The sequence below is a fragment of the Metopolophium dirhodum genome, chromosome 4, assembly GCF_019925205.1.
Source record: "Metopolophium dirhodum isolate CAU chromosome 4, ASM1992520v1, whole genome shotgun sequence".
NCBI classification, from domain to species: Eukaryota; Metazoa; Arthropoda; class Insecta; order Hemiptera; family Aphididae; genus Metopolophium; species Metopolophium dirhodum.
In genome coordinates, this window is record NC_083563.1 from 23,572,001 (window position 1) to 23,597,677 (window position 25,677).

The 25,677-nt window shown below is 31.5% G+C and overlaps 1 protein-coding gene across 1 annotated transcript in view; it reads right to left on the bottom strand.

The window, feature by feature from the left end:
• LOC132943410 (transient receptor potential cation channel subfamily V member 5) overlaps nucleotides 1-25,677 on the bottom strand; it is a 47,527-nt gene that overhangs the window by 4,342 nt on the left and 17,508 nt on the right. Inside the window, exons 5-15 of the mRNA XM_061012394.1 lie at nucleotides 24,998-25,187; nucleotides 24,570-24,723; nucleotides 19,716-19,866; nucleotides 18,256-18,359; nucleotides 17,928-18,010; nucleotides 13,042-13,507; nucleotides 9,737-9,916; nucleotides 6,576-6,727; nucleotides 5,639-5,748; nucleotides 4,874-5,055; nucleotides 2,936-3,052 (exon numbers count right to left, since the gene is read on the bottom strand). Of these exons, the coding sequence (XP_060868377.1) occupies nucleotides 2,936-3,052; nucleotides 4,874-5,055; nucleotides 5,639-5,748; nucleotides 6,576-6,727; nucleotides 9,737-9,916; nucleotides 13,042-13,507; nucleotides 17,928-18,010; nucleotides 18,256-18,359; nucleotides 19,716-19,866; nucleotides 24,570-24,723; nucleotides 24,998-25,187 (1,889 nt within the window). The remainder of the gene's footprint in view (nucleotides 1-2,935; nucleotides 3,053-4,873; nucleotides 5,056-5,638; nucleotides 5,749-6,575; nucleotides 6,728-9,736; nucleotides 9,917-13,041; nucleotides 13,508-17,927; nucleotides 18,011-18,255; nucleotides 18,360-19,715; nucleotides 19,867-24,569; nucleotides 24,724-24,997; nucleotides 25,188-25,677) is intronic.

Genomic DNA, 25,677 nt, shown 5'->3' on the forward strand with positions numbered 1-25,677 from the left:
ACGCACATCCACACATAAATGCGTGCAATTTACGGTATACTACGGTTCCAACATATTATACCACGGTAGTAATGTATAGAAATTCAATCCGCACGTACATATTATTACATTATGCTTTGCTCGATGCCGTTCGCGACTCTAAAACCATTATAATGATGTGGGGTTGGAAAAATTTGTACTGTCGCAATAGCCTATAGGCACCTCCAACTCGTCAGTGACTTGGAAAGCGAATACACAATAATACAATATTATAACCGATATAACCGTGAAGGCAGTAGGAACATAATCATATTGTTATATTATTGTTATATTATGCACTATTATAGTGCATTGTTAACACAACTATTTTATAATTATTTACTATAGTTTTTTTATTATTTATTTCGTTTGCTTATGCATTATAATATCGTTGCGATATTCGGCGAAATGCATCATCGGCGATTAGACAAATCCGCGATTTCGTCGTGACTATGATATTGTGTCCATAATATCGAGTGTAGACTATAATAATTGAGTAATAATACATAATATTAACTATTATGTACCTGTGTTGCGTTTGGTTATACGGCGGTAAATCTGAAATCACGATATCTGGCCATCTGGGTACGCATTTTACCAGACATTAATGATAACCACTAAATTTAATAATTTTACTAATATCGTGAGTAATTTATTCGTAGTTATTATCATAAATCTCCAAACACAGTGGTTATATATTATAAATACAATCATACCTATTTTACAACAATCAATAGTAAATAATGTGAATTTCATAAAGTTCACTGGACAAACTTAATGAAAAAAATACTAACCGAAAATAATTAGTTAAATCGTTTCAATTTAGAAATTAATCATGGGAATCAGATTGACATCAAAAGAATGTGTATTATTTAAATATTATTTTTATAGTTATATTCACAGTACCTATAACTTCGTCTAAAGTAAGGTAAATACCTATATTTGTGATTACTGATTATTTTCCACGTGTAGTAGGTACTAACTACTAGATACTATAATAGGTGTATTGAAGTTAGGTATAATATTAACATTCGTCGATATTCTTTCTTTTGCAATTTGATTTTAACATAATATATTCTTCTCTGCGTACAACCGTATGGGTATCTATTATATTCGTATAGATACACATAACAATATTATGACATAACTTATACATACCTACTCGTCGTAATATTATAGTCGATATAAAATAATTAAACAACAGTAGATTTCAATTTTCAACTGACTTTGATCAAGAAACTTTCACAACGGACAACAGGCATTTAAGTTTTCGTGTAGGTATACCGAATATAATATTATACTATCTATAATATAGGACATCATACGAATCGAGTGCGGTGAAAAGTTAGTAGGCAGACTACCGTCACCTCAGTAGTGAATTATAAACATTTTAAAAGTTAACCGCCGCCCTTTGTCACGTTATTAATTACCTGTAACCTACCTATGTATACCTACAGGTTACCGGCCATTACCTTACGAAACTGTGTAATGAGATACATATGGCAATAATTTTTATCGGTACATCAAAGATTTTCAGAATAACTCTACCTACATCACTCCTCATCCATCCTTATGCTCAAGAATAAAAAAGAAAACACTAAAATGGAACAAAGCGTTTTAGACCCAGTGGCATTTTAGATAAACTAAACATACTGATGAATAATGATTATAATAAGTATGTTCTAAGTATAACCACATATACTGGTTAGTAACCTAACCAGTGGTTACTAAGGCCGTACACCATACGAGGTTTTAAAAATATTTTGACTTATTTTGAGCTGTTTACGGACATTTTCAGTTTCCATATTTTTAGTTTTTTTTCTGTAAATGTCATTCAATTTTAATTCGTTATTCAAAAAGCTTGAAAATTTAATACAAGTCTCCTAATATTTTATTGTTACAATGGTAATTGAAAAACATTAAAAATACACAGTCCCAATTTCTTTTTATAAGCATTTAAAGTTCAAATTTTAATAAAATACGTAAAAATCACGAGGCTGTATTGATGTGCACATTATTTTAAGATAGTAGTATAATACAATTTAAAAAAAAAAAAAAAATAAAGCAAATGCGATTGGGTTATCCATGGTAGGCATTGCTAGCTAATCATCTGCAAAATATACATTGCAAAACAAAGAAAATATTCAATAAAAAAAAAAATAACTGATTTTTTTTAATATTGGTTATTCATAATTATTCATTTTTAATACATACATTCTTTTAGAAAAAATCATATTCAACTTTTTATAAATTATAATAATATTAATATAGTTATAGGTATATGTAATTGTAATAAATAAAACCGATTTTAATATGTACGAAGCCGTATAACCATTTTTTTTTTATTTGTATATATGTGTACATACTACATAGTGTATTATTTATCCTTATTGTACCTCCCTATAGTGGACATTTTATAATTCCTCACAAATTTACACTATATAGCGGTTTTATCAATAGTGAACAACTCCCTATAGTGCCATCGACCATGGTGGACATTTAAAATTTTAATTCCCTGACTGTCCACCGTATAAATGTTTCACTGTATACCTAGGTACAATATCAACAATAAAATCGACATTATTTTCTTTTAACATGCATTTTCAACGTTTAAATTAAAAAACAACTGAAATATAATGTACTTATCTACACTTTGTTCACTTTTATTAATTGTTGTATAGAAAAAAGATTAAACTTTTCCTCTCCAAAAAAATTAAAATTTTAATTAGTTATTCAAAAGGTTTACCTACCTACCATAAACGTATATAATATTTAACCGAGAATAATTATTCCTAAACACCTTTGAGATTTTCATAGCTCCAGTCTGCTATCTGCTCTCTCATACATATTTATGCTATATAACTGTAATAATCTATATCAATATTTACATAGATATTATAATATACATCCAACTCACTTGTCTCTGCCATTCGTTTCTGGTCTCGGCGATCTTTTGATATGTGTTGCCCATCATGGCGATCAACATGTTCACCAGCAATATGGCCACGATTACCATGAAAACTATAAAGCAAAACTACGTTTCACGCGGCAAACGTAGTGTGTAGAAAAGAGTTAAAAAACACACGCACACACATCCACACTCTGCACCCTTGCACACATGCACGCACACGTCAAAAATATATGTGTTGCACACTTGCACCATAGTATCGTAATAAAATACAGGGTGATTCATTGAACTCACTAGTCGCTACATATATTTTAGTGTTTTAAAAAAAAAAAAAAAACGTTAGGTATGTTTTCGATTTAATAATCGATAACACAATAGTTTACCAAATATTTGATGTGTATTAGTACAATATAGGATATTAAAACCATTGTGTTTCTCTAATTGGCCCTGCAAAAGTTGTGGTCTGATAATCCATATTTATTTATTCAATTTTTAATATTAGTAGGTAAGTACATCAAAAAGTACATCTAACTTTTATGCCTCTAGTTATGAAACATAAAATATATGTTATTATTATTAAGATAAAAAACCTAAGACATACTATACCATGCAGTGTGAAAATTGAAAAGGAGTAAAAAATAAAAATAAATATGAATAGATTTTTATACATATATATGATCAATAAATTGTACTTCAAAGTTCAAACTATTGACTTACTATGGTCTAATTAATTAAAATAAAAAAAAAAACTTTGACTCAGAAAACGGGTGTATAGTCAGAAAAATGATCTAATGAGCTAAATGGATCACTCTGTATGTATAATGTGTGTAACACAAGTCGGTCGTTTTACGTGTACGCGGTGTCACGCGCTCGTATAATCGCAAAAAATGAAAATGCATACATAATATATATATATATTTCCGTATAACAACACTCATTTTTTATTGTTATGCGCTAGACTGTATTATATGATGTTTGTGTGCGTGTGTGCGTGCGTGCTTATATATTATGATATGTATTTGCGATTCTCGTTGCTTATACATGCACACCGCGGTGGCGTCGAGAAGTAATTTTTCTTCTTCTGCTTTTGTCTTTTTTTTTGTTCGAATCGCGTCTGTATTATATTATGATATAATGGGGGAGTATATAAATATAATATAATATGGGCATACGATTTTCCAAAAAAGAGACGGATAAAAAAAAAAGTCCAGACACACACACACACACACACACGCGCACACACAAACCAAAACTAGATATTTATGAATAACGCATATTTAGAGTTCTGATCTACCCGCCTCCCACAAAATGTGAAGATATGTGATGTGTCAGAGTTACGGGATACGTCTGTACACATAGTGGTCGCGAGGTATAAAGTGTATACAGTCCTTGGTATCCAGTACCTATATCTGGAAACTCGGAGGTTCTTTTAATATCTTAAAATCATTAATACAATCATTAACTTTTTAAGAAAAATTCAAGGTCCGTAAAAGTATGTAACATTTTAAAATATTGCAATTATCTTTTTCACACATTTCATATTGTTTGTTGGTGAAACCATTTTAAGATTTTGAATTTTAGATGAAAATCTCTATTGTTGCGGTTTATTAATCTGAATATTAAACACAGGATTAGAGGTTATGGGTTTGATTAAACAGAATTAATCACAAGTGTACGGTGCCGTAAATCATAAGAATATTATATAATTGCAAACCAAAATCACAAAATGGACAATTTTTCCCTTCAAAATCTTAAGAAATTAATCTGGACGTTTAAATCAATCACCGATCGGTGGCGTACATCGTAATCGTTCGCGAGTAAATATTAAATAAATTACTTTATACAGGTTATACTTAATTAATAATCATCAGTAGGTACCTAGTACCTACAGTTAGACGAACGATTGGAGGGATCGATAAAAAAAAATCAAAAAACTACATAACTTACCTTCGCGACCAACGTGTGACTGGTCTTGTCGAACGCCGTGTAGTAGTCTGTGAACGTGTTGACGGACATAAGGAACATCGCCATGATGGACTCGGTCGGCGTGGGCATCGGGTTCAGCACTGAGTCATCGATGCCCTCCGGCGTCAGCGGGTTGTCGTATGACAGGAAAATCACGTAATAAGCTGCGGGACCAAACATTTTTGTTTATAATTTGCACTATAATATACGTGGCAAGCCGTTTATTATTTTCCGGTCCGAGCGATTGGACGCGTTCCGCTTGCGCACATATACCCGAAGCGCGATCCGTTCGCGCATCACATATTTTTTTTTTCAAAAAGGATCGTTGCGTGTTTGCGTGGGCGTAACCGTTTCCCGCCAAAGTTACCCTCGACCGTTATCAACATGACCATTTTCCGCCCAAAAAATGTAGTTATTATTTTAGATATATTTTGAGAACCCCCGAACCCGAATCCATCAAATTGTAATGGTTACGATAACGCGCCTTATACCTCCCTCACCTCACCTCGCGGCACACATAGTCACTATAATATATCATAATATCAAGATCATTAGTTTAGAGTTGACTTAGCGTTTGGTTAGGTAGGTAAGTTTGTTAATTGTTAATTAACTGTTAATTAAATGTCTATACAATTATACTAACACAACTGTTTAAACAATTAATTCTAATACGATTTATATTTTATGATTTATACATCGTTTATAGATGTACATCTGCATACATTTTGGTTATGACAATATTCTCACCTTGCGAGAACCCCATAACGAACACCATGTAAATGGAAACGAACCTCAACAAGTCTCCCATCACCATCCTATAGATCATCACCACGAACGGCCCGACGGTTTTGAAACCCCTGCCGAAAAGAAACTTGTGTTAAATGTACTGCACTAATTTATTCAGTGGCGTAGCCAGAGTTATGAAATTGAGGGGGGGGGGTTTATACTTAGCTTTTTACATTTTTCGTATATAAATTATATAAATAATACATTATTATTAGTGAAAAAAAAGTCAATGGGGGGGGGGGTGTAAGCCCCCAAAACACCCCTGGTTACGCCACTGCACTTATTAGTTATTATATAGATAAGTATTGTATATTGATCACCATTAGTATGATTATAAATTATGCACTATCGTTTGTGTTTGTATCTATAATACGTGTTAAATGGTACTGAAACGGATTTGTACGTCAACAATGATGTGACTTTGATAGTCTAGAAGGTAAATAATAGTTTAGTAAAAGATTCAAATCTAACACGAATATTAGAATTTTGTTGATAGAAGTCTATCGAGTGTAAAATATTTTATAAAAATGTAATCATGTAGCAGAATATTGCATATTAAATTATTTATATGCATTGCTTATAATAATAATAATCAATTTGTAAAACTAGCTTTTTAGATTGCCGAATAGGATGAACTGTTTTAAATTAGTTAACTTATGATTTAACTTGTGAGTTGAGAAAAACAGCTAAATATATTATAAGATCACTAAAATCAAGTCGACCTCGACCATCAAAAGTATGACGCTGAAGATGGGGTAACGTCTAAAAATAAATTGTTTGGACTTAAACATGGTTTTTTTCTAGCCCAGACGTTTCTAGAAGTAGAAAAAAAAAGATTTGCATTTGCGTATAAATCCGTTCCCTTCTTATAACGTAATATATGGCTTTGTATAGGTACCGGCAGAAGAACAAAAAGTACGGACAAGTGGTCAACATGATGATTACGGCTATTATGTCTTCGGCTTTGTCATAGCATGTCAGTCTCAGCGGCGGTATGGTCATCATGAGCAGGCACGAAAACAGAAACATCACTCTTGCCGGTGCTATGGCCTGTGTAGATGCACCAATATAATGTAATGTGATAAAAAGTATTTTTAATAATAGTTTTTTACGAGTGTCAAAAATAAAACGTGTTTCAATGATTTTTAAAACGCTGTTTTAATAAATTAATATTTACAAGAAAAACGATTTTCAACCTTTATAACTTAACTTAGGTAATGGCCGGTAGGTGTAATTTAATTTTTCATCAAAACAACGTTAGCTTAATGTTTATTTCTTTTTGTCGATATAAAATTATTATTACTCAAACAAGTTGATTTGTATAATGTGTTATTATTTAAATAATTAAATTATATGTAATATGTATTTAATATAATATAATGTGTTTTACCAATCGATATGGATGAGCCAATTAGATTTTTTATTTCAACTAGTTCAGTAGAATTTCTTAAAAATATTAACTCCATAGAGATAAATAAGTTACTTAATAATATTATACGATAATAATATTGTTAAGTAAAGTTTTTCTCCCTGTTTTTCTCAAAGAAACTTAAGTTAACTGTTAAAAGTTCGTAATTGTTTTTTCACTTCAACAATTTTATTAAACGCCTATAGTAAAACAAAACTAATATTGGCAGTAAGCAAATTATTTTTATTACTTTATAGGCGTATTAACAGAAGGCTCGTGTATTGTCATTTGTCAATGACTTTGTTGCTTGGTTACTTGTGTAATATTAGTCTTTATAGGTTATTGCTTGATGAGAAATCTCTTTTTAAATACATACACACATAAAAAAATGTTCTAAGTTCGTAAGTATGTAGGTATATCAATTGTATTTTCGTAATCCATATGGATACCGAACATTTATTTGAAATAAATTATAATACATCTTATCCACCAAAATATATCGCAGTATAGGCAATTTATATGGAACAATTAACTTTTAACCTTATGGTGTATAACTTTTGAAGTGTATAACAACCGTAACGGGATAATATTTTAATCAGCTTCGATCGATTTCACAGTTTTGCATATTGTTATTGTTCACTTGACGCCGCCGCGGCATCACGCGAATATGTATAGCAATAACAGCAGTTATATAGGTACTCTCGTGACAAAACCCGTAATACCAGGTCAAGGGAATGTACTTATTATGCTAAACGAGTTAACACGATCTTAAATTTTTTTATTTATTTAAAAACCCTCGACACTGAGTGGTTTTTAAATCCATTAATCGCCTTCGTTTTTTTTTAACACCGTGATATCTTTAAATCACTAACTCGCCTACATGCAGTCTGCGCCATTTCAATTTCATGCCTTAACAATACTCAAATAATTAGTTATTTATTACTGTCAGTTGTCATTAAAACAAGTATAATAATTTACAATAATTGTACTTATTGTTCTGCCCCTTTGAGTTTCTACGTTTATCTATTAAAAGTATAATTTTCTCTAGTCAAATTAAATTATGGTTTCTTTCAATACAGATTTATTGCTATGCGCAAAGTCCTGTATCATCCTAGCGATCTCCAAATTAATATTTGTGAATGTGATTTTTTCCAGGTATTCCATAGAATAATTCCAATTAGACAATAAGTTTTTAAAATTAAAAAAAAAATTTTCTTGGAAATATTTTACTAAATCTTTTGAAAAGGTCATCGTGTTAATCTTTTTTTTTAATAACTTCTCTATATAGGTACAATTATGTGGTTTGTGTTTGGTTTTCTATCTTTGGTTGGTACATTTATGTTATATCATTGTCAAGAATTATATTCATGTTCAATTTTAAAAGTTAGGTTATTATTATTATTTTTTTTTATTTACTTATTGAAATTAAACATAATAAGTATTAATAACAGAACAAATTGATAGGTAGTGTAAAGTACAGAAGCTTTGTAAAATTATTTGTTTACTGATAGTATACTTACATTAGTTTTTCGTACTGATATTTTGAGTGACGCCAGTACGCATATTAGTTAATAATCTTAACATTACACGAGTAATCTATAATTATTTATGAAGAATGAGTATAGTTTTAACTTCTAAGTTATCAAATAAGTTTATACTCGTTGCCTTGTTATACGGATGGATATGATAAAAAAAATACGAAATTACTTCGTCAGTAAAAAATTTAATTTAAATTTTGCATTTAATATTGTTTTAAAATGAAACGTTCATGGAAAATTGTCAAAACCTAATTTAATTTTTATCATCACGGTTTATTTTTAAGCTAGATTTCGGCGAATTGAATATAGCATTTGCTGTATTTCAGTTTAAGTAGTTAGGTATAACTCCGAACTCAGTTTGGGTGAAATTCGGTTCGAGTGTTGTCTGCAGCTATGTATTTTACTCCGTTTAGATATAAAGTAGGTATGTACATATATATTGAATATAAATTATACATAATTGATGTAAATAAATTTGGATTTGTATGTCACGTTTTTAGAATAAAATGATGGAGGACTCGGCCCCCTCCCAAAAGCTTAGGCTTTTTTCTTCTACGGGTATCACTTATAGAAAAAAATACTGGACTAAAATCTATGTTTACGATACGTAACATTTTGAATGGCAACAATCTAGATGAAGATTTCCCAAATATAACTCCTGGAGAAGTAACAAAATTTAAATATGCAAAAATTACCTCGTGTGATGTTGAGCGAAGTTTAAGCAAATATAAAATGTATTAAGGTTAAACTGAAGATCGTTTACTTTTGAAAATTTAAAGCATCATGTTATTGTTTCATGTAATTTATTTGAATAACTTAAATATGTTTAGAAATAACAGATAAGTTCATAGATTTTAGAATTTTTTTTAAGTGTTCATATTAATTTTATGTGGTATATTTTAGCATATTTTTGCATATTTTTAATAAAATAAATGCATATTTCATCTTTTTTTATTGCATATAAATTCTAGCCCTACAGTTGTAAGTTACCACCGGTGTAAGTAGGACGATACTTGAAATGGAGGTGCAAGATTATTGATTAAATAGTATGTATTTAAAATTAATCTTATGTATTTATGACGATTATATGTATTAATAATTCTGATTACTGACCAAGTTTTCAATGAACATCTGTGTGCCCAAAAAACCAGCTTCCCTGACCGCTGCCAGTAGATAGAGGAATGCTCCCACAAACATTCCTACTTCCGATCCCATTCTGATTAAATCGTCAGTCGAGTGCACAGCCATTAATCTGCACACCTTTTGTCTCTTGTTCCACCAAAATTTTCTTGACTGTTGAAAATATTTGTGTAAGCTCACATACGTTAACAATTTGTAATTGACAAAATGATTTCTATTTAACCGCATGCTAAATATTGAAGGTCCGCAGAAGAAACATTCAAGTGAATTAAAATAAGTTACACGAATATGATAATATAGTATATACCAATAATTGGTTATCTTATTATTGTTTAATCCACCGTCTTTAAATTGTTGATGATCGTCTGCCCATAACGAAAAAATACATATTATAATATATAATTAAAATTGAACGATAAATCACTCACTACCTATAATAACATATTTTTAACGTTTTAACTTTTAGTGAAAATAGTATACCCCAACTGTAGTGGAAATATTCATGAGAATAATACTATGTGTTGTACATATTTGAAGAAATAGTCTACAACCAAAAATGTATCAATAAAAAAAAATACTTAACTAAAAATGATTTGCGAGTTATTCGTTTGAGCTTTGTAAAGTATGACATATGACATACATAAAATCATTTTAAAGATATTGTTAAGCTATATTTTCCCTACCACATAATGATTAAATATTAATCTAACATAACATTAAATGGCAGTAACCGGATTACCAACAACCAAACTGAAGAGTAAAATAATAAATGAATAATTTTTTAAACCCTAAGCTAAAATTATGTTTCAGAAAAGTATATTTTTACAATTCATCATATTTTTCATAAATTTGTATCTTTATAAATTAATGTTTTGTTACTTACTATTTGGTTTTTAAAGATTTAGTATACATTTTTATCGAAGTGAACATAGTTTTTTTTATACACTCCAGTCTCGAAGATTCGAATTTTTGGGAACTAATTCAAATAAATTTGTTTTCTTGTACCTATATTTTTAGTTCAACACATAAGTACAACATTGGATTTTATCTTACATGAGTTACAAGCTTTTCTAAATTTTTTATTGTTGTTTTAATATGTTATGATAAAAAGTGAAATATAGTTCAAACAATATAATGTCAACTGCAGCTAAGTCGTTGTACAAACGAAATTACTTTTTTTTTCGAACAACAGTAATAACGAAAATGTTAAAATGGATAAATATAAAAATATTGATATAGCGTGATAGTTATGTATGCTATATAACTCATTTGTATTTCAATAGCTTAAACATGATACACTCCTATTGCAATAATAATAATGAAAATAATAATAATAATAATAGTAATAATATATTTGACTTTTTGATAGCATGAATGTCAGCGCTTACAATTTACAAACAGTAGGCACCTATAACGATTTTATTTTTTTCACCATCCATTCGTCCGGGCATAGTGACTTAATTTCAATGGGGAAACACGTTAAACAAATCCTACTGTCATTCTACCGTCACTTCAGTGCAGTACCTATTCTGATAATACTATTATAAATAGGATTATTATTATACAACAAATTATTATAAGACTATTTTATACCAAAAACAAAAATTCGATAAAATATAACACATAGCTCACTGGAATTTTTAATCAAAGTATATTCAGCCCGGGAAATGTGGTTTTAAGATGGTCGATTTCACATTGTTCAAAGCGGTGCTTACTAATAATTGAGTTTCCATAACTACTTGAACAAGGAAAAACATAATATAGGTACTAATTGAGTACCTGTATAAAAGAAAAATATACTAATAACTGTCAATTGAGTCTGTAGTTGGCAAATAAAAATCATACTAATTTATTGATTTCGTGAACTTGGAAAAACTAAAATAATAATATATTATATCTTTTGCGTCTTTTTATTGTAGGTTATATTTTTATTGTATATCTGTTATAATGTGCATTTCTTAAGTTGTAGTTGAAATAGAAATATCAATACTGATAAATACTGCATTGTACGTTCACCCAACCTAATCAAAAGAAATTATATCATAACTAAAGAAAACGAAGTTAGAGAAAAATGCAGCTATTGAATAAAAAAAAATCAAAAACTGAATAGGTACATAAAACGTTTACTGAAATTTTTACCGATATAAGGTATTACATTTGTTTATTTTTATTTTAAACAACTCAATAATACAATATATTACAGACATTTATCAAATATTTTCAAATTAACAAAAAAAAAATCATAACCTAACCTGTACAATTACAGACTTAAGTTTGTAAAAATGGGAAAGAAAATGTTTTTCTCACAGAGTTTGACGGGACTCAGTATTATAACATTGACTCAATTAGTAGGTACATACCAAAAAAAAACTCAATTCATTCTTGAGAGTCGGTTCTTATGCAGCTGCTATTTAAAATAGATAGGTTAGGTACTCGAATTTCCTAATATGCAATTAACATAATATAAACCGAAATTATTATGCAATAAATTCATATGCATGTGATGTTAATGTATCATTATATCCATTATTTTGTATAATATTATTATTATAACCATTGTTGATGGTTCTAGGATATTTATCCCACGGTAGGTAGGTATGACATGATTTACAGAACAAAATATAAAATACACTCATGTTAATTAAATACTGTATGACTATAGTATATGGTTATATACGTATTATAAGCATTTTTTAGTCAAATATATTATTTATTGATGAAATCATAAATATCTAGTAGGTATAAATAGTCAGTTGGTCAATTATTATTTACTATAGGAACTTTTTACTATATATATTTTCTTAAAATATTGATTTCATCACGATCAACACCTAACTGTATCACATAGGGTACCTATATAAGTACAGTAAGAATTTTTAACCTTTTATCTTTACATGCTGCGAAGACCTAAAACTAAAAATCCAGTACGTTATGAGTTTGAACGATGGTAATATGTATATGAGCGAAATGTCTAAGAAAAATCTTTCTATATATTATATTGATGGGGACTTTTCACGAGGATCTGAAATCTTTATTATTTTAACCCTAAAACCCATTTGATCTTTGTACAATTTCTTTGTATAATTTCTCGGGGGAGAAATATCCCCTACACCCGCACGAGGGGGTGGATATTTGTATTCTCAAAATGTGCATATATTATACCCTATCTACCCGCATATATTATTCTACTATACATTCCGACGCGCCAAGCGACGTGATCATGACTTATCGCAATGTGTATTATTATAATATAATATGGTGTCGCGCGTGCCGCCTACTTTGTTGTAGTTGTACGTGTAGTTGGTCTTGAACGTATGGTTGGCCGGATTCCACGTGCTCCTGTGTTTGCCCCTGTCCGAACCCGAGCTCTTCCCATGCAAGCTTACGGTACCACCTCCACCACCACCTCCACCGCCGCCGTCCTCGTAGATCAGTGGCGGTCTGATACCGCTACCGTTGTTGGTCGTCGTCGCGTTGTCGCTGGTCGTCGCCATTTCCGTGGTCGCCTGAACCGTGTCGAACTCGGTCGGACCGCCACTGCCGATCATCATCTCGTCGTACATGTCGGGCAACATCGACTCGTTGTCCATGAAGTCAAACGGCGTGGTGGCCACCGTGGTCGACGTGGAAGTGTAGTTGATTAATGGCGGCTTGAGACCGGTGGGTGGTGGTCCGGGACGCAGCACGAAGCACACCATCGATATGGAAAAGTAAAAGGCGAACAAGATGAACTGCCTATAGAACCTAAACGGAAATATCGATTTTAATTCGCATATTCGTCAGTCACTCTTGACAAATACTTTCAATCGGTTGTAGAAAAATATATGCTGCAGTCTTATAATTATTTCTCACGGATAAGTCATACACTTTATAACTTATCTTATATACGATGATCTATTCTAGCGATTTTTAGCGGATATTTCAAAATAATCGGGGAGAACTGAAAAAAATACGGCCAACCCTCAACAGTATTATTTATGCAATTCAAGTTTTATTTTTTTAATCATTGGTTTAATTCAGTAATGCAAAATAGAGTTAGATTTTCACCAAATATTCTATACATATATTTATTTCTATATTATTATACTAATATGTATACTTATTAATTATATAAGCAATTTATAGATATAATATAATTTTCAAAATAATTTGGATTTTTTGAGCTATTTATGGACACTCAGAATTATTATTTTATTTATATTAAAGTCATAAATATAAAAAATGTAGTACAAGGTTTCTCAAAATCTGTTCAAAAAAACAGCTAAACAATTTCCAATTTCATAACCACAAATTTTTTTTAAAAATAACGAAATGTAAAAAAAATTGTATAGCTTAAAAGTTATAATATTTTTAATTTTATTACCCAAGGATTGAAAATGTTATACAAAACTCTTCAGAAGTTGTTTGAAATTTAAAAAAAACTTACAATAATATAAATTGAATTTAAAGTATAACAACATTTGACTACCAGATGTAAAATATATGTATATATATATATATATTTTGTAATACATAAATCATAATATAGGTATTAATATAGATAGTAACTTGAAACATTCATGTATTGTTTAAGTTATCATTTTCTATATGCTACCACAGAATATAACAATGATGCAACAAAAAATACAAAACATTTGGATTTCTAATTTAAAATGCGGAAGATCATTAAGAGATAACTAAACCTAAACAGTGCTTGCAGAGTAAACGAAACATAGACCCTGCTGTGAATTTGGATTTGGCGCAATCAATTCGGACGCACGCCCCGCAGTCTTCTAAACAGTATTCGGGATGGGTCATACAAATTTAGTGAAACCGTTAAAATACAATTTGTCTCGTAATAATATCACTTCGCCCATATTTGAACGCTCAACACGCAAACGTAAATAATAATATTATCAATATTATAATAATATATTATGTGTGCATCGTCGTCGCGTGTATCACCGTGCGTCGACGACTATATGGGCAGGTAATTCACGCTCATTTTACATCAATCGTCGAACTGTTATTTTGCTTATAAATTTTAATAATGGTCTACAGATAAATACACTATACGCTTAACGTACTATACATTAATTCACGTGCATATGCGTAATTTATAGTAAGTAATATATATATATATATATATATATACGAGACACTCGTATATATATATATACGAGACACTCGTATTTTGCTGGAACGCATTGCAGTCGGCATTCGAGATTCCTATATCATATAGTCGCTGTAAATTGGGTCGCGTGTGTGTTGAGGGGAGGGGGGGCTGTGTGTGAAAAAACATGGTCTCGAGGCTACATGTAGCTGAAAAACGTTGAATATTTATATTTCGTGTTTTTTTTTGTTGTCTTATTATTTTCATTGATTTATATGGCTCACGGGACCCGTCTGTCTGTCGCACCGACGACACGCGATCGAAACGAACAATACGAAGACGTGCACGAGTATAGAACGTATATTATGTATTATGTATACTTACATACAACGTACCTATATATATTACAGAGGGTCCTGTGACCAAAATTTTTTCTCAAATGACGAAGCGGTAAAAAAAGTAGCTTTTTCAACGATATATAGGACCGATGATAGCTATATGACGTGGGGATGATGATGATGATGATGTCCGAGTACAAATGGGTATTATATTATTGATTGCGCACGAGAGGTTTGCATTCGGGCGACCATTATTTACACGATATCCTCGCCCTCCTTCGGACCTGCAAAATATCTTATTCGGCTTTAGATACGTTTGAATGCGCATCAGCTGTAATGTAAACGTTTGTACCGAATGTCATTCAATCCGCATGATAATATAACACGCGTACGCTCGCTCGCGGACAAATACGGATTCGAATAATAATTTGAAAGTCATTCGCGATCGACCGGTAATACGGTAACCACGTATTCTACATTTCTACAATAATAGTCTATATATATATATATATAAATATATGTGCATATGCATATGTTTTATTGTACCACGTTTGGTAATCGTATCAAACGACAGCGTACGAGCAATCTGCAGCTCTGCGTCCGAACAAAATAAGAGTGTACCGCGGTTTGGAGCAACGCGTATATATTATATGATGCGTGTATACCACGGTTGTAATCAGACGCCCGCGACGAATCGCGAGTCGGTCAGTTCGGTCGGAATGGCGAGCACGTTCCTACATTTATCACCCGAATGTGCATAGTTTTAAAGAACCGGAAATAAAAAAAAACCGAACTCAAGAGTTCCGGTCGTAGTACAGCTGTAGCCCGGAACTTTAATGAAACTTTCGAAGCGGCCAGAGGGACGGCAGCGAGAAAACGTTTATATTGTAATGACTACATTACCATGTTCACTTATATATGCGATAAATTATACAATATACAGCGTGCAAGGAGAGACGGCGTTAGATCGATCGATAAAAATTCTTAAAATAATAGCGTGAACGCATATATGTTTCGAAAGTATATTTTACGGTACCTACTGCAGTAGGTTTAGAAAAAAAAAGTCGATTGCATACATTTTTGTACCGATAAATTTAAATGTGTTAATATTATTTGAACAGTTATTAAATGGACACATGATAAGTTGATATTTTTTTAGTAAGACAGTAAAACGAGACTAGTTGTGTTATAATTTATTAACTCAAATTATGTTTTTGGAGTCAAATTAAGACTAATTAAGCATTAAGGACTTTATTTTCCAACCGTATTTTTTATACCATTAAAGAAGTGTACGGTGGCAATACAAATTAATTTTTTCAAAGAGAACCAATTTTGATGTTATTTTTTTGAAAATGTTGATGACATATCTGAATTGAAATTTGAATGAGTAGTTTTTGAGTTATTAAGTTATTTACTAAGGAAAAAATTCTTGGATAATAGTTTTCCATAAAATATAAAATGTTGAAATTCTTACTTTATGACTAGTAACTCAAGATAATTTTTACAAATTATGAAATGTTTATTGATTTTATAAATTACTATCATTTTTAAACCATTATAGTCGACATAATATTATCTTCTTACCCTATAAATATGAGCGTATTACACAAAGCTAAAGAAAGAAAAAAAAATGGCATTAAAATTTTGATTAAATTTTGCTTACTTCATATTTTAGGTATAGTAAAAAAGTGGTTCTAATTTGAAAAAATAAGTTTCTCGTCGCTACCGTATAAGACTTAAATGCTATAAATATATAAGTATTTGAAAATATAGTTCAGGTATAGATATTATACAATTGCAAAAACATGAATCTGAATAAAATCACAACAAAAAGCAAAAATAGTGAATAAGTCATTGAAACAACCCGTATGTATTTAAGTATAATGTATATTATTATATTTTTACTCGAAATCTAAAGAGTACATTTCTTAAATAATAAATTCTAATTTGACGTTTGTTCTTGTCGATTACACGTTGTAGATGTGCCCATACTAATAAAGTGATTTTTTTTGACATTATTTTATTTATATTGTACGGATTAGGATTCTATGAATATTATTATCATAATAAGTAATACAAAACCTTGTCGCATACTATATAGATAACTATATATTTTTATCGTAGCTGCATAATATATTATACGTTCGAACTCGTATGAAATATCATATCATGTCATAATATTATATCGTAATAAATATGTATTTTTATTTTATCACGAAATATTGGCTCAAAACTCTGGTCATATCGGGCCACATTTGGCGGTTTGGACATTTCTAAACCCGAAGTGTGCATCGTGAGGATTTAAGGATATGGTTTCGAATCTAAATCTTCGTGACACACACAGACACACAGACACACACACACACACACACACACACATATACACACACACCCTCAATATTTTACAATATGCATATCATATAATATCTATTGTACATTTTAATACACAGTATAATATGTAGTGTGCTCACTAGTACACAATCGTCGATGGGGAAAATAAATTTCACTAGGTTTTCAATCCGATATTTTGCTTAAATTTGTGTCCGTTTCTTTCGCCAATACAGGCGAGTGCACATTATTATTATTATTATTAATAATAATAATAATGACAATAATAAAAGTAAACACGATTCACGTTTTGTTTGTTCTACGACGAGTGAAACGTGACCGCAATACTTTTGTCCACGATTTATTATATTATTAGGCTGGGAGGTGCCCCGCACTGGCGGCTTACCGGAATTTCACGAAAGCGTTCCATTTGGCATTTAGCAGATCCACCAACACACCGTCCATCATCTCCAAGTGTTCCGGACTTTCCTTTAAAACACAACCGAAACGTTAATGTTTTTGATGAACCACTAACGGCGGCCGTATAATATATTATAATATATTATTATTAAGACATCAAATTATTTTGTAGAGTGTTTTCTTACATAATAATCTAAATATTATTACACACAATAAATTATAACGCTACGTCACGAATTCTGCTAATCGTCTTAATCTTAATTTTTTATTTGATATAATATATTATGTATGAAAATTATAGTCTGTCGACTCACGCCAAATACGACCAAGTTGAGCGCCGAGTTTCTGCTGATCTGCCCAGTGTCATTGTCGATGGTGTCAATTTGGGTCAGGGGGTACGCAGCACAAGTGATACTGCCTAAACATAACGTACATCGTTGTATTATCTCATTGTTGGCAAATCACAAAGAAGCATCAAACAATCAAATATACGCAAATAACTGGTCACTGGTGTAAGTATAAGTATATTTAGGTCCACCAGTAATAATAAACGTCTTTGTATGTATTTTTAAACATAATATGCCACCTAAACACTCTAGGACTTGTTGGATTTAAAATTGTATGTCATTTAAAATATCCAAACCTTACACGTGAAAATACAATATTGAAAAATAATAAATTTAAACATATTCTAACGAGATGGTATTACATAACTCCAATCAGCCGGCTACAAGGTATACGAAAGATCACGAATTTTTGAATATTACTTGACTAATTTCTTATGATTCTCGGTAATTTAAAACCAGTATAGCTTAAATATTTCAAAACAAAGAAATTGAAATTGCAAATTAATATATAATAATATATTACATGAACAGTAGCACAGTGTTATAACTCAAGTCAGTTAGACAATTCAAAAAGTAATATTCTACGTAGTAATGTACCTATATTGCCTATATATTGCGCCGGATTACAGAATATTATAAAAAATTAAAGAGCCACTCCACCTGTAATTCTAAATACGTCTAGCTTTACTTATTAGGACAGTAGGTACATAATATACTGTTTATATGATTGACATCTCAAACAAAATGTTTTATGTTTTTAAAAAAATTGTTATAAAAATCTACTTATATATTATTCAACTTATTCAAATAACCGGTAATAGTTATTAAAATTTATAATTTATGGTATATTATTTTATAAATGAATTAACGAAAATCGTTTGTGTCAAAATGCTTATCGTATTATATTTTTACACCTATGAAAACTTATGATAATATAATACAAAATCAAGTATAAATAGACTGAAATAATTCTAAATCTGATAATAATTTTATATTTTATAGCACAAATATGGGTAGTTATTAAAATACCACTGACTAGAGCTTTGTTACAGTTTTAAATTAAGATCGAAAAACTATATAAATGTGTAAAAAAAAGTGATTTTTAGTAATTGAGTCGGAATTCTCTCATCTTTCATTGCATAGTGAAAGTGCACCTATATACTGTATAATAATGTGTGTTCATGGAGTTTAGCCAGAGTTTACTATATCGCCCTGTATTATATACCCATGTATTTATACAAAACGTACATGCTATGTTTATACAACGTATATTCGTATACACTACGGCTACGGCACTACGCATACATAAATTATTATCTAACTACGCGTGTATGTGTATATTATTATAATATTATAGATAAATATATATTTGTGTGATGTAATACGCGGGTGCTGTGGTCCGTGCAAGCGATTATAGTTGGTTTTACCGATTTGCCAATAAATTTCCCGTTCGATTTTGAGTATGTGAAAGAACATTTGGATCCGAGCCAGTTTCGCGGCCAGCGTGAGTGGCGTCAAATTTTGCACGTTCCTAATGTTGAGTTCCGCCCCGATTTCGTAGGCCATGTCAAACGTCGACTGACGGAAACACACAAACAAATATATATTATTATTATAGAATGTCATTCGCCGGTCGATTATGAGTTATAATAATATATTTTATTATACAACAATCGTAATGTCTGAATAATATCTGGACTAAAACAGGGAGATGAATTGTCTCCTATACTTTTTAACCTGGCGATTTAAAGAGTAATCAGATATATATTATTATATCAGTTAATTATGAATTGGAGAGGAATGATAACAATGTTGTGCTTGCGTACGCAGATGACATAATAATGTTATGAGATACTAAAAACTACATAGTTATAATACCAGAAGCAAGCTATATTAAAGTCTAGCCACTGAATGGGTCTTTTTGTCAACGAAAATAATACCGAATACCTAGTTATGACTATAGATATTTGGTGAACGAGGCACCTCAAAAGTAGACCCTACTCCTTTAAGCAATAATTAGGTGAGATTAATACCTAGGAATCAATATAGTAAAGATAGGTATAAATATCATTATCAGTATGATGAAATGAAATTAAGAACAAGTGCTACAGACTGATTCTATTTTACCATAGACAAGATGTAAAGTTCTAGAGACTGCCCAAAGCAACAAAAGAGAAACCACTCACTTGTTATCTGAAATATGAAGCTGACTTTACGCATTTTATTTTTGAATGCAAAAAATGTAAAAAAATGTATTATTTTTTTTTTTATTCAGAGACGCTAAAAGTTGAAACAATGGGAATTATCTTCATACCAGCAGCCCGGTTTGCCAGCAGGTGTAACAAATCTGTCCCTCATAAGAATCCGTGTAAAACTCGAGTGTCTAAAAGCAGTTCTGTAGTGTCTTTTCGACTAAAAGTGTCCCATCTGGTTATTCCGTGCAGTAAATAACGGACGCCATGACCGAGATCTATTTATTATTTAATACGTCACATTATTATCATCCCGAGTATGCTTGCGAAGTGCGCTCGTCATTTTTTCCGAAATAGCTCCTCTCCACACCACTGCTATAATACCCGCTGAAGGATCTCTCGTCTCCGCTGTACCTATACCATAAAATAATATATCGAAAATACTGGCACGTCCCGTCTTGGACCCGTCCCCATCGTGAAGGAATTTTGTGTTGTACATTATTTTTTGCGCGTTTTACTTTATCCATTACATCCCGTTTTTCCTCGCGGCGGCTAATATATTTATCACGCGTTGCGGACGATAGCAAGGTTCGTATTATAATAAGGATATAATGTGTTTGGTGAGTCATGTGGTCAATGTTTGGCGAACGAAAGAAAATTAATTTATGCCGTGCTGATATATATTGTTGCATCACATGCACTCGCTTGATGCACTACAATAATGATATTATGAAAACGATGATTTTTTTATTCTTCAAAAAAACTATATCTCCACAACTACAATATCCAGATACATACTATAGATGCAGTACTATTGTACATTTTCGGTGTGTGTGTGTGTGTGTGTGTGTTTTTTTTAAACAAAATAAATAAATAAAAAGCTTAGGTCGACCCCGGAGATGTAGCGATCAGTGAGTGAGTGGTATTTGGTATATATAGATATTGTATATAAATATATGAATAATATATAAGTACTAGCTGATCCTGTACGGTCTTGCTCGTGTCAATAAAATAATGCCCGCGGATTTATCCAGTCTTTAAACTCCGTTAAATGTATAAGCTATACAGATTTTTAACACAGCAATTTGGATGGTTTCGACGAATTATTATTATAATACAGGTCATAATTACTATTTTATTTTCTGTAACCAATAGCAACCCAATATTATGATCAAAGAAATGTTAGTTTTTCGTGAGTCAATAAATTCCTGTGGGAGTTCCTCTTTAAAAAGCGAATTTCACAAAATCCTTTCTTATATGGCACCTATTATACACAAAGTATTATTTGTACATTCCTTCAAAATCTCAAATGAATAGGTTCAGTAGTTTTGGCTGCACATTGATTACGAATCAGTCAGTCATTTTATATAATATATATATATATATAGATATAACTCGTTATATTTTATGTGTGTTGCGAGATTTGTTTGGCGAGAATATAACACGCGATTTCAACCGCGTGTGGAAGAAAGTTTAATAATGGTTTTGATGTAGGTACTTTTATAGTGCGTACAGTGGTATAGGTATACAATATTTCAGAAAGTGAGGGTTTATAAAAACGACATGATATTTTTGTACAAGTATTTGACGCGACCGGAATTAGTTTTTTGAACTTTTTACACGCTCGCCGTGAAGTGTTAACAGTCTAACACACGTGTTGCGTCGAGATTAAAAAGCAAATCCATATACGGCGAATACGCCTGTTCTAGTAGGTATTATTAGAAAGAGCCTTTCATTCCCCGTTTAAGGACGGCAACTACCACCAAATACGTGAAAAATAAAACTATCGATCGTCGCGCGTGTATTCCCGCTGTCCATTGTTTGTGTTTTAACTTTATGCTAAGTTGGATTTACGGTTATTTATTATCCACAGGTACCACCGTGCAATATATTTAACACAGCGTGCGGGTCTTGTATAAAGAGGGTGCGGGGGATGATGTGCGGCGATATATTATTTTTGGTGTGTCGAAGGTTTTCGGTTTTTGTTTTTTGGCCGTTGTTTATCCACACGGAGCAGGTTAAGACGGCGAGACGAAGTATAATATAATAATGATTACGCCGATTGTGATAGCGTCGGCGGGCGTCAGTCGTTTCCGCCAAATCGAAAAAGATTCGATTTTTATTTTCGCCAAATCTATATCTACCCACTTGTCTAAATTATAGTTTGAGAACCATTTAGAGTTACCAGGGGCCACCATGAGGAGGTGATTCTCATTGACCCCCAAAAAATTATTTGACTTAATTATCGGATTTAAGTTCAAAAATTTTAATTTGAAGTTTAGGTTAATTATAATTTAATCTGTGTTACCTTATATGTATAAACATAGTAAAACATATATTTCTGACAATTCTATAAATTGTTATTTATTATTTCGAATAATTGTGGCATACCTTTTTTAAAAATGTCATTTTTGAAATTGTTTTATTTTTGTATTCGTCTATTGCGTTTGTTGTACACATCAATCGTTTTTTATATTACATCATACAGGTTTTTGTATACCTCAGTCGCAACTGTTAATTTGAATGTATACGTTGTTTTATACATTCGAAATTAAAATTTTTAAAAATATATTTATATGTGTATGTGATTTATAAAATCGTTCATTAAAATGTGCGTGAAAAGATTCACAATTATTTGTTATTCTGGATATACTTGCTCTAAAATTTGACAATATTTTTGTGGAAACACACTATTTTCAGAGATATAGTTGTTAGTTAAAATCAGCATATTTACAATATGCTGACCCTTTTGGTATTATTGACATACAATCTTCACATACACTATAGATATATATACACATATGGTTTTGTCGATTTATATTAATTATTTATTTTATGTAGGTATTTCTACGTTTAAAATCAATCATCTCCTTATGATATCTTCAATATTAAATCGTTTATCGATATAGGTACATCGATGGTTGATAGCACTGCAGACGCCAGACAGACTAGGGTTTCTCAAACTACATCTCAATAATATAGGTAGAAATAGATTTGGCGGAAATGAAAATCGAACCTTTTTCGTTTTGGCGGAAACGATAATTGGTGGAAACGAAAATCGAGTTTTTTGGCGGAAACGATAACCGCCCGCGTCGGCTTCGAGCGAACGTTAGCGCAAAGTGAAATGCGTCCTGTTTGGCCACGTGAGAATTAGGACGTAATCAACACGCGCGGGACACAAGTCGGCCAAAAGACATACACTATGGGTAAGACCCATTTTCGCCCAATTAATATTGACTGTTTCTGCCAGATATTAAATAGGTTCGGTTCCAGTTTCCGTCAAAAAAAGCTTTGGAAACCAATAATTTTAATTTTATGCAGTATCTATGTATTACGAGTTAAGTGATAATATAGAATAATTGAAGTAATAGTCCTTTGGAATATGTAAATAGTTGCAAAAGCCGTACGACAATGTACAGTGATACCTATTTCCCTTTCATTTCTTTAAAACCTCATTGAATGACTCTCACCCACTCTCGTCCTTTGAACAATCCACTACAACCTTGTTATCTGTGGAATTTCCAGCAGCAAAGAGTAGATAAATCTGATAGGTAGACAAATTTGACTTGTGTTTATGTTTTCTATTACATTTTAAAATATTTTAATACGATCGCGATATGAGATTTATATTTTATTTAAAATAATAATTAGCATGTATGACTTATATTCGTATGAAATGAAACTATGTATATAGATACGGTACCTACTATTATAGTTATTATATTTTGTACTACGAACGAATATAAAACTTTACTTTAACCTAATATTTTACTGTGATATATAATGTGTATTTTTCAAACTCAAAATGTATTTATTTATAAACGTTAATTATGTCACAACTAAAGCATTTTTTTTTTGTGTGTACGTATAATATGATATCGTCATCTTTTCACGCTGTTACATGGTTACAAGACAATAATATTTTGCAGCCAAGTATTTTCAAAAATAAATACATCTTGGCGGAAGCGGCCGATGCTTATCAGGGAACCGGTTTGCCATGTCCGTTTACATTTATTGCATATCATGTGATAGAATAGGTATATAAGTTGTTATTATAATATAACATTATTTCGTTTATTATTGACTTACGATTTTTTCGTAAATTACGAGCATATGCAGAACCGTATTGCCGTTGGTGTCCTGGTTATTTGGTTCGGCGCCTCTCGCCAACATCAAACGGTAGCTCTCCTCCTGGCCGAGACACGCTGCAAATGACAGCGGATATTCGCCCCAATACACGTACCTGCGATTTAGAAAACCGTTTATATTGCACATATTGTGTTCGTTGCAGGTGAAACTATTGAATTCGCATGGTTTTGGTTTTTAAAACGCTGACGATCAAAATCATAACATGACTTTTATAAAAAAAAACTTAGACGCATACAAATATCTTATATTGAACAAAACGTTTTCATATTAATGTGTATTTAGGATTTAGATGATAGAAGTGATATTTTGACAAGGGTTTCGTGTGAAAAATCGTGGTGATTAACTGAACCTCTCTATAGGTTGTTTACCCTTCGTAATTGGTGTCCGGACACAGGTTCACCCATTCGTGGTCGAGCGAATCCGATCTAGAAGCCTTTTGATCTTCGGTGCTCATGAAGTTCCCGAAACACCGTTCGTTCAGGTCTGCCCCGCTGTCCATCAGTACCTTCACCATGGCCGGATCTTCGTTAACGATGGCCATGTGCAACACACTCTCTCCTGCATCAAAAATTAGTTTAGGAACCACAACTGCAGAGGTATATAGATTTTGTTCAGTCACGTGGTGGCAAAACGTAATATCGAAGTAGTATGTACAGTCAAGTCTCGATACCTAAAGTATGAAGTGGAATAAAAATAGATTCCATTTATATGTATTTTTCGAGTTACATACCTAAAAAAAAACCTAATAACACTTAAAAGACAAGACAAAAATTCGAGTTATTAATATAGGTTCAAGTCATCGATACATTCTGGACTGTATATGAATACACAGGGTCCTCCGTGAGTTCAATTGGCTATTATTTCGGTACTGATTGTCGGAGTGGATTAAGTTGGGTTAGATATTAATAAATAATGAAAAGTACGCTCACCATGAGACGTTATTTCAAAACTGGATATTTTACTGCCCACCTAGCACTCCTAAACTGGAAATGTTTGTTTATGATTTTTTTTTATTTTTTTTACATTCGCTTGCGTCAACAATTCGCAC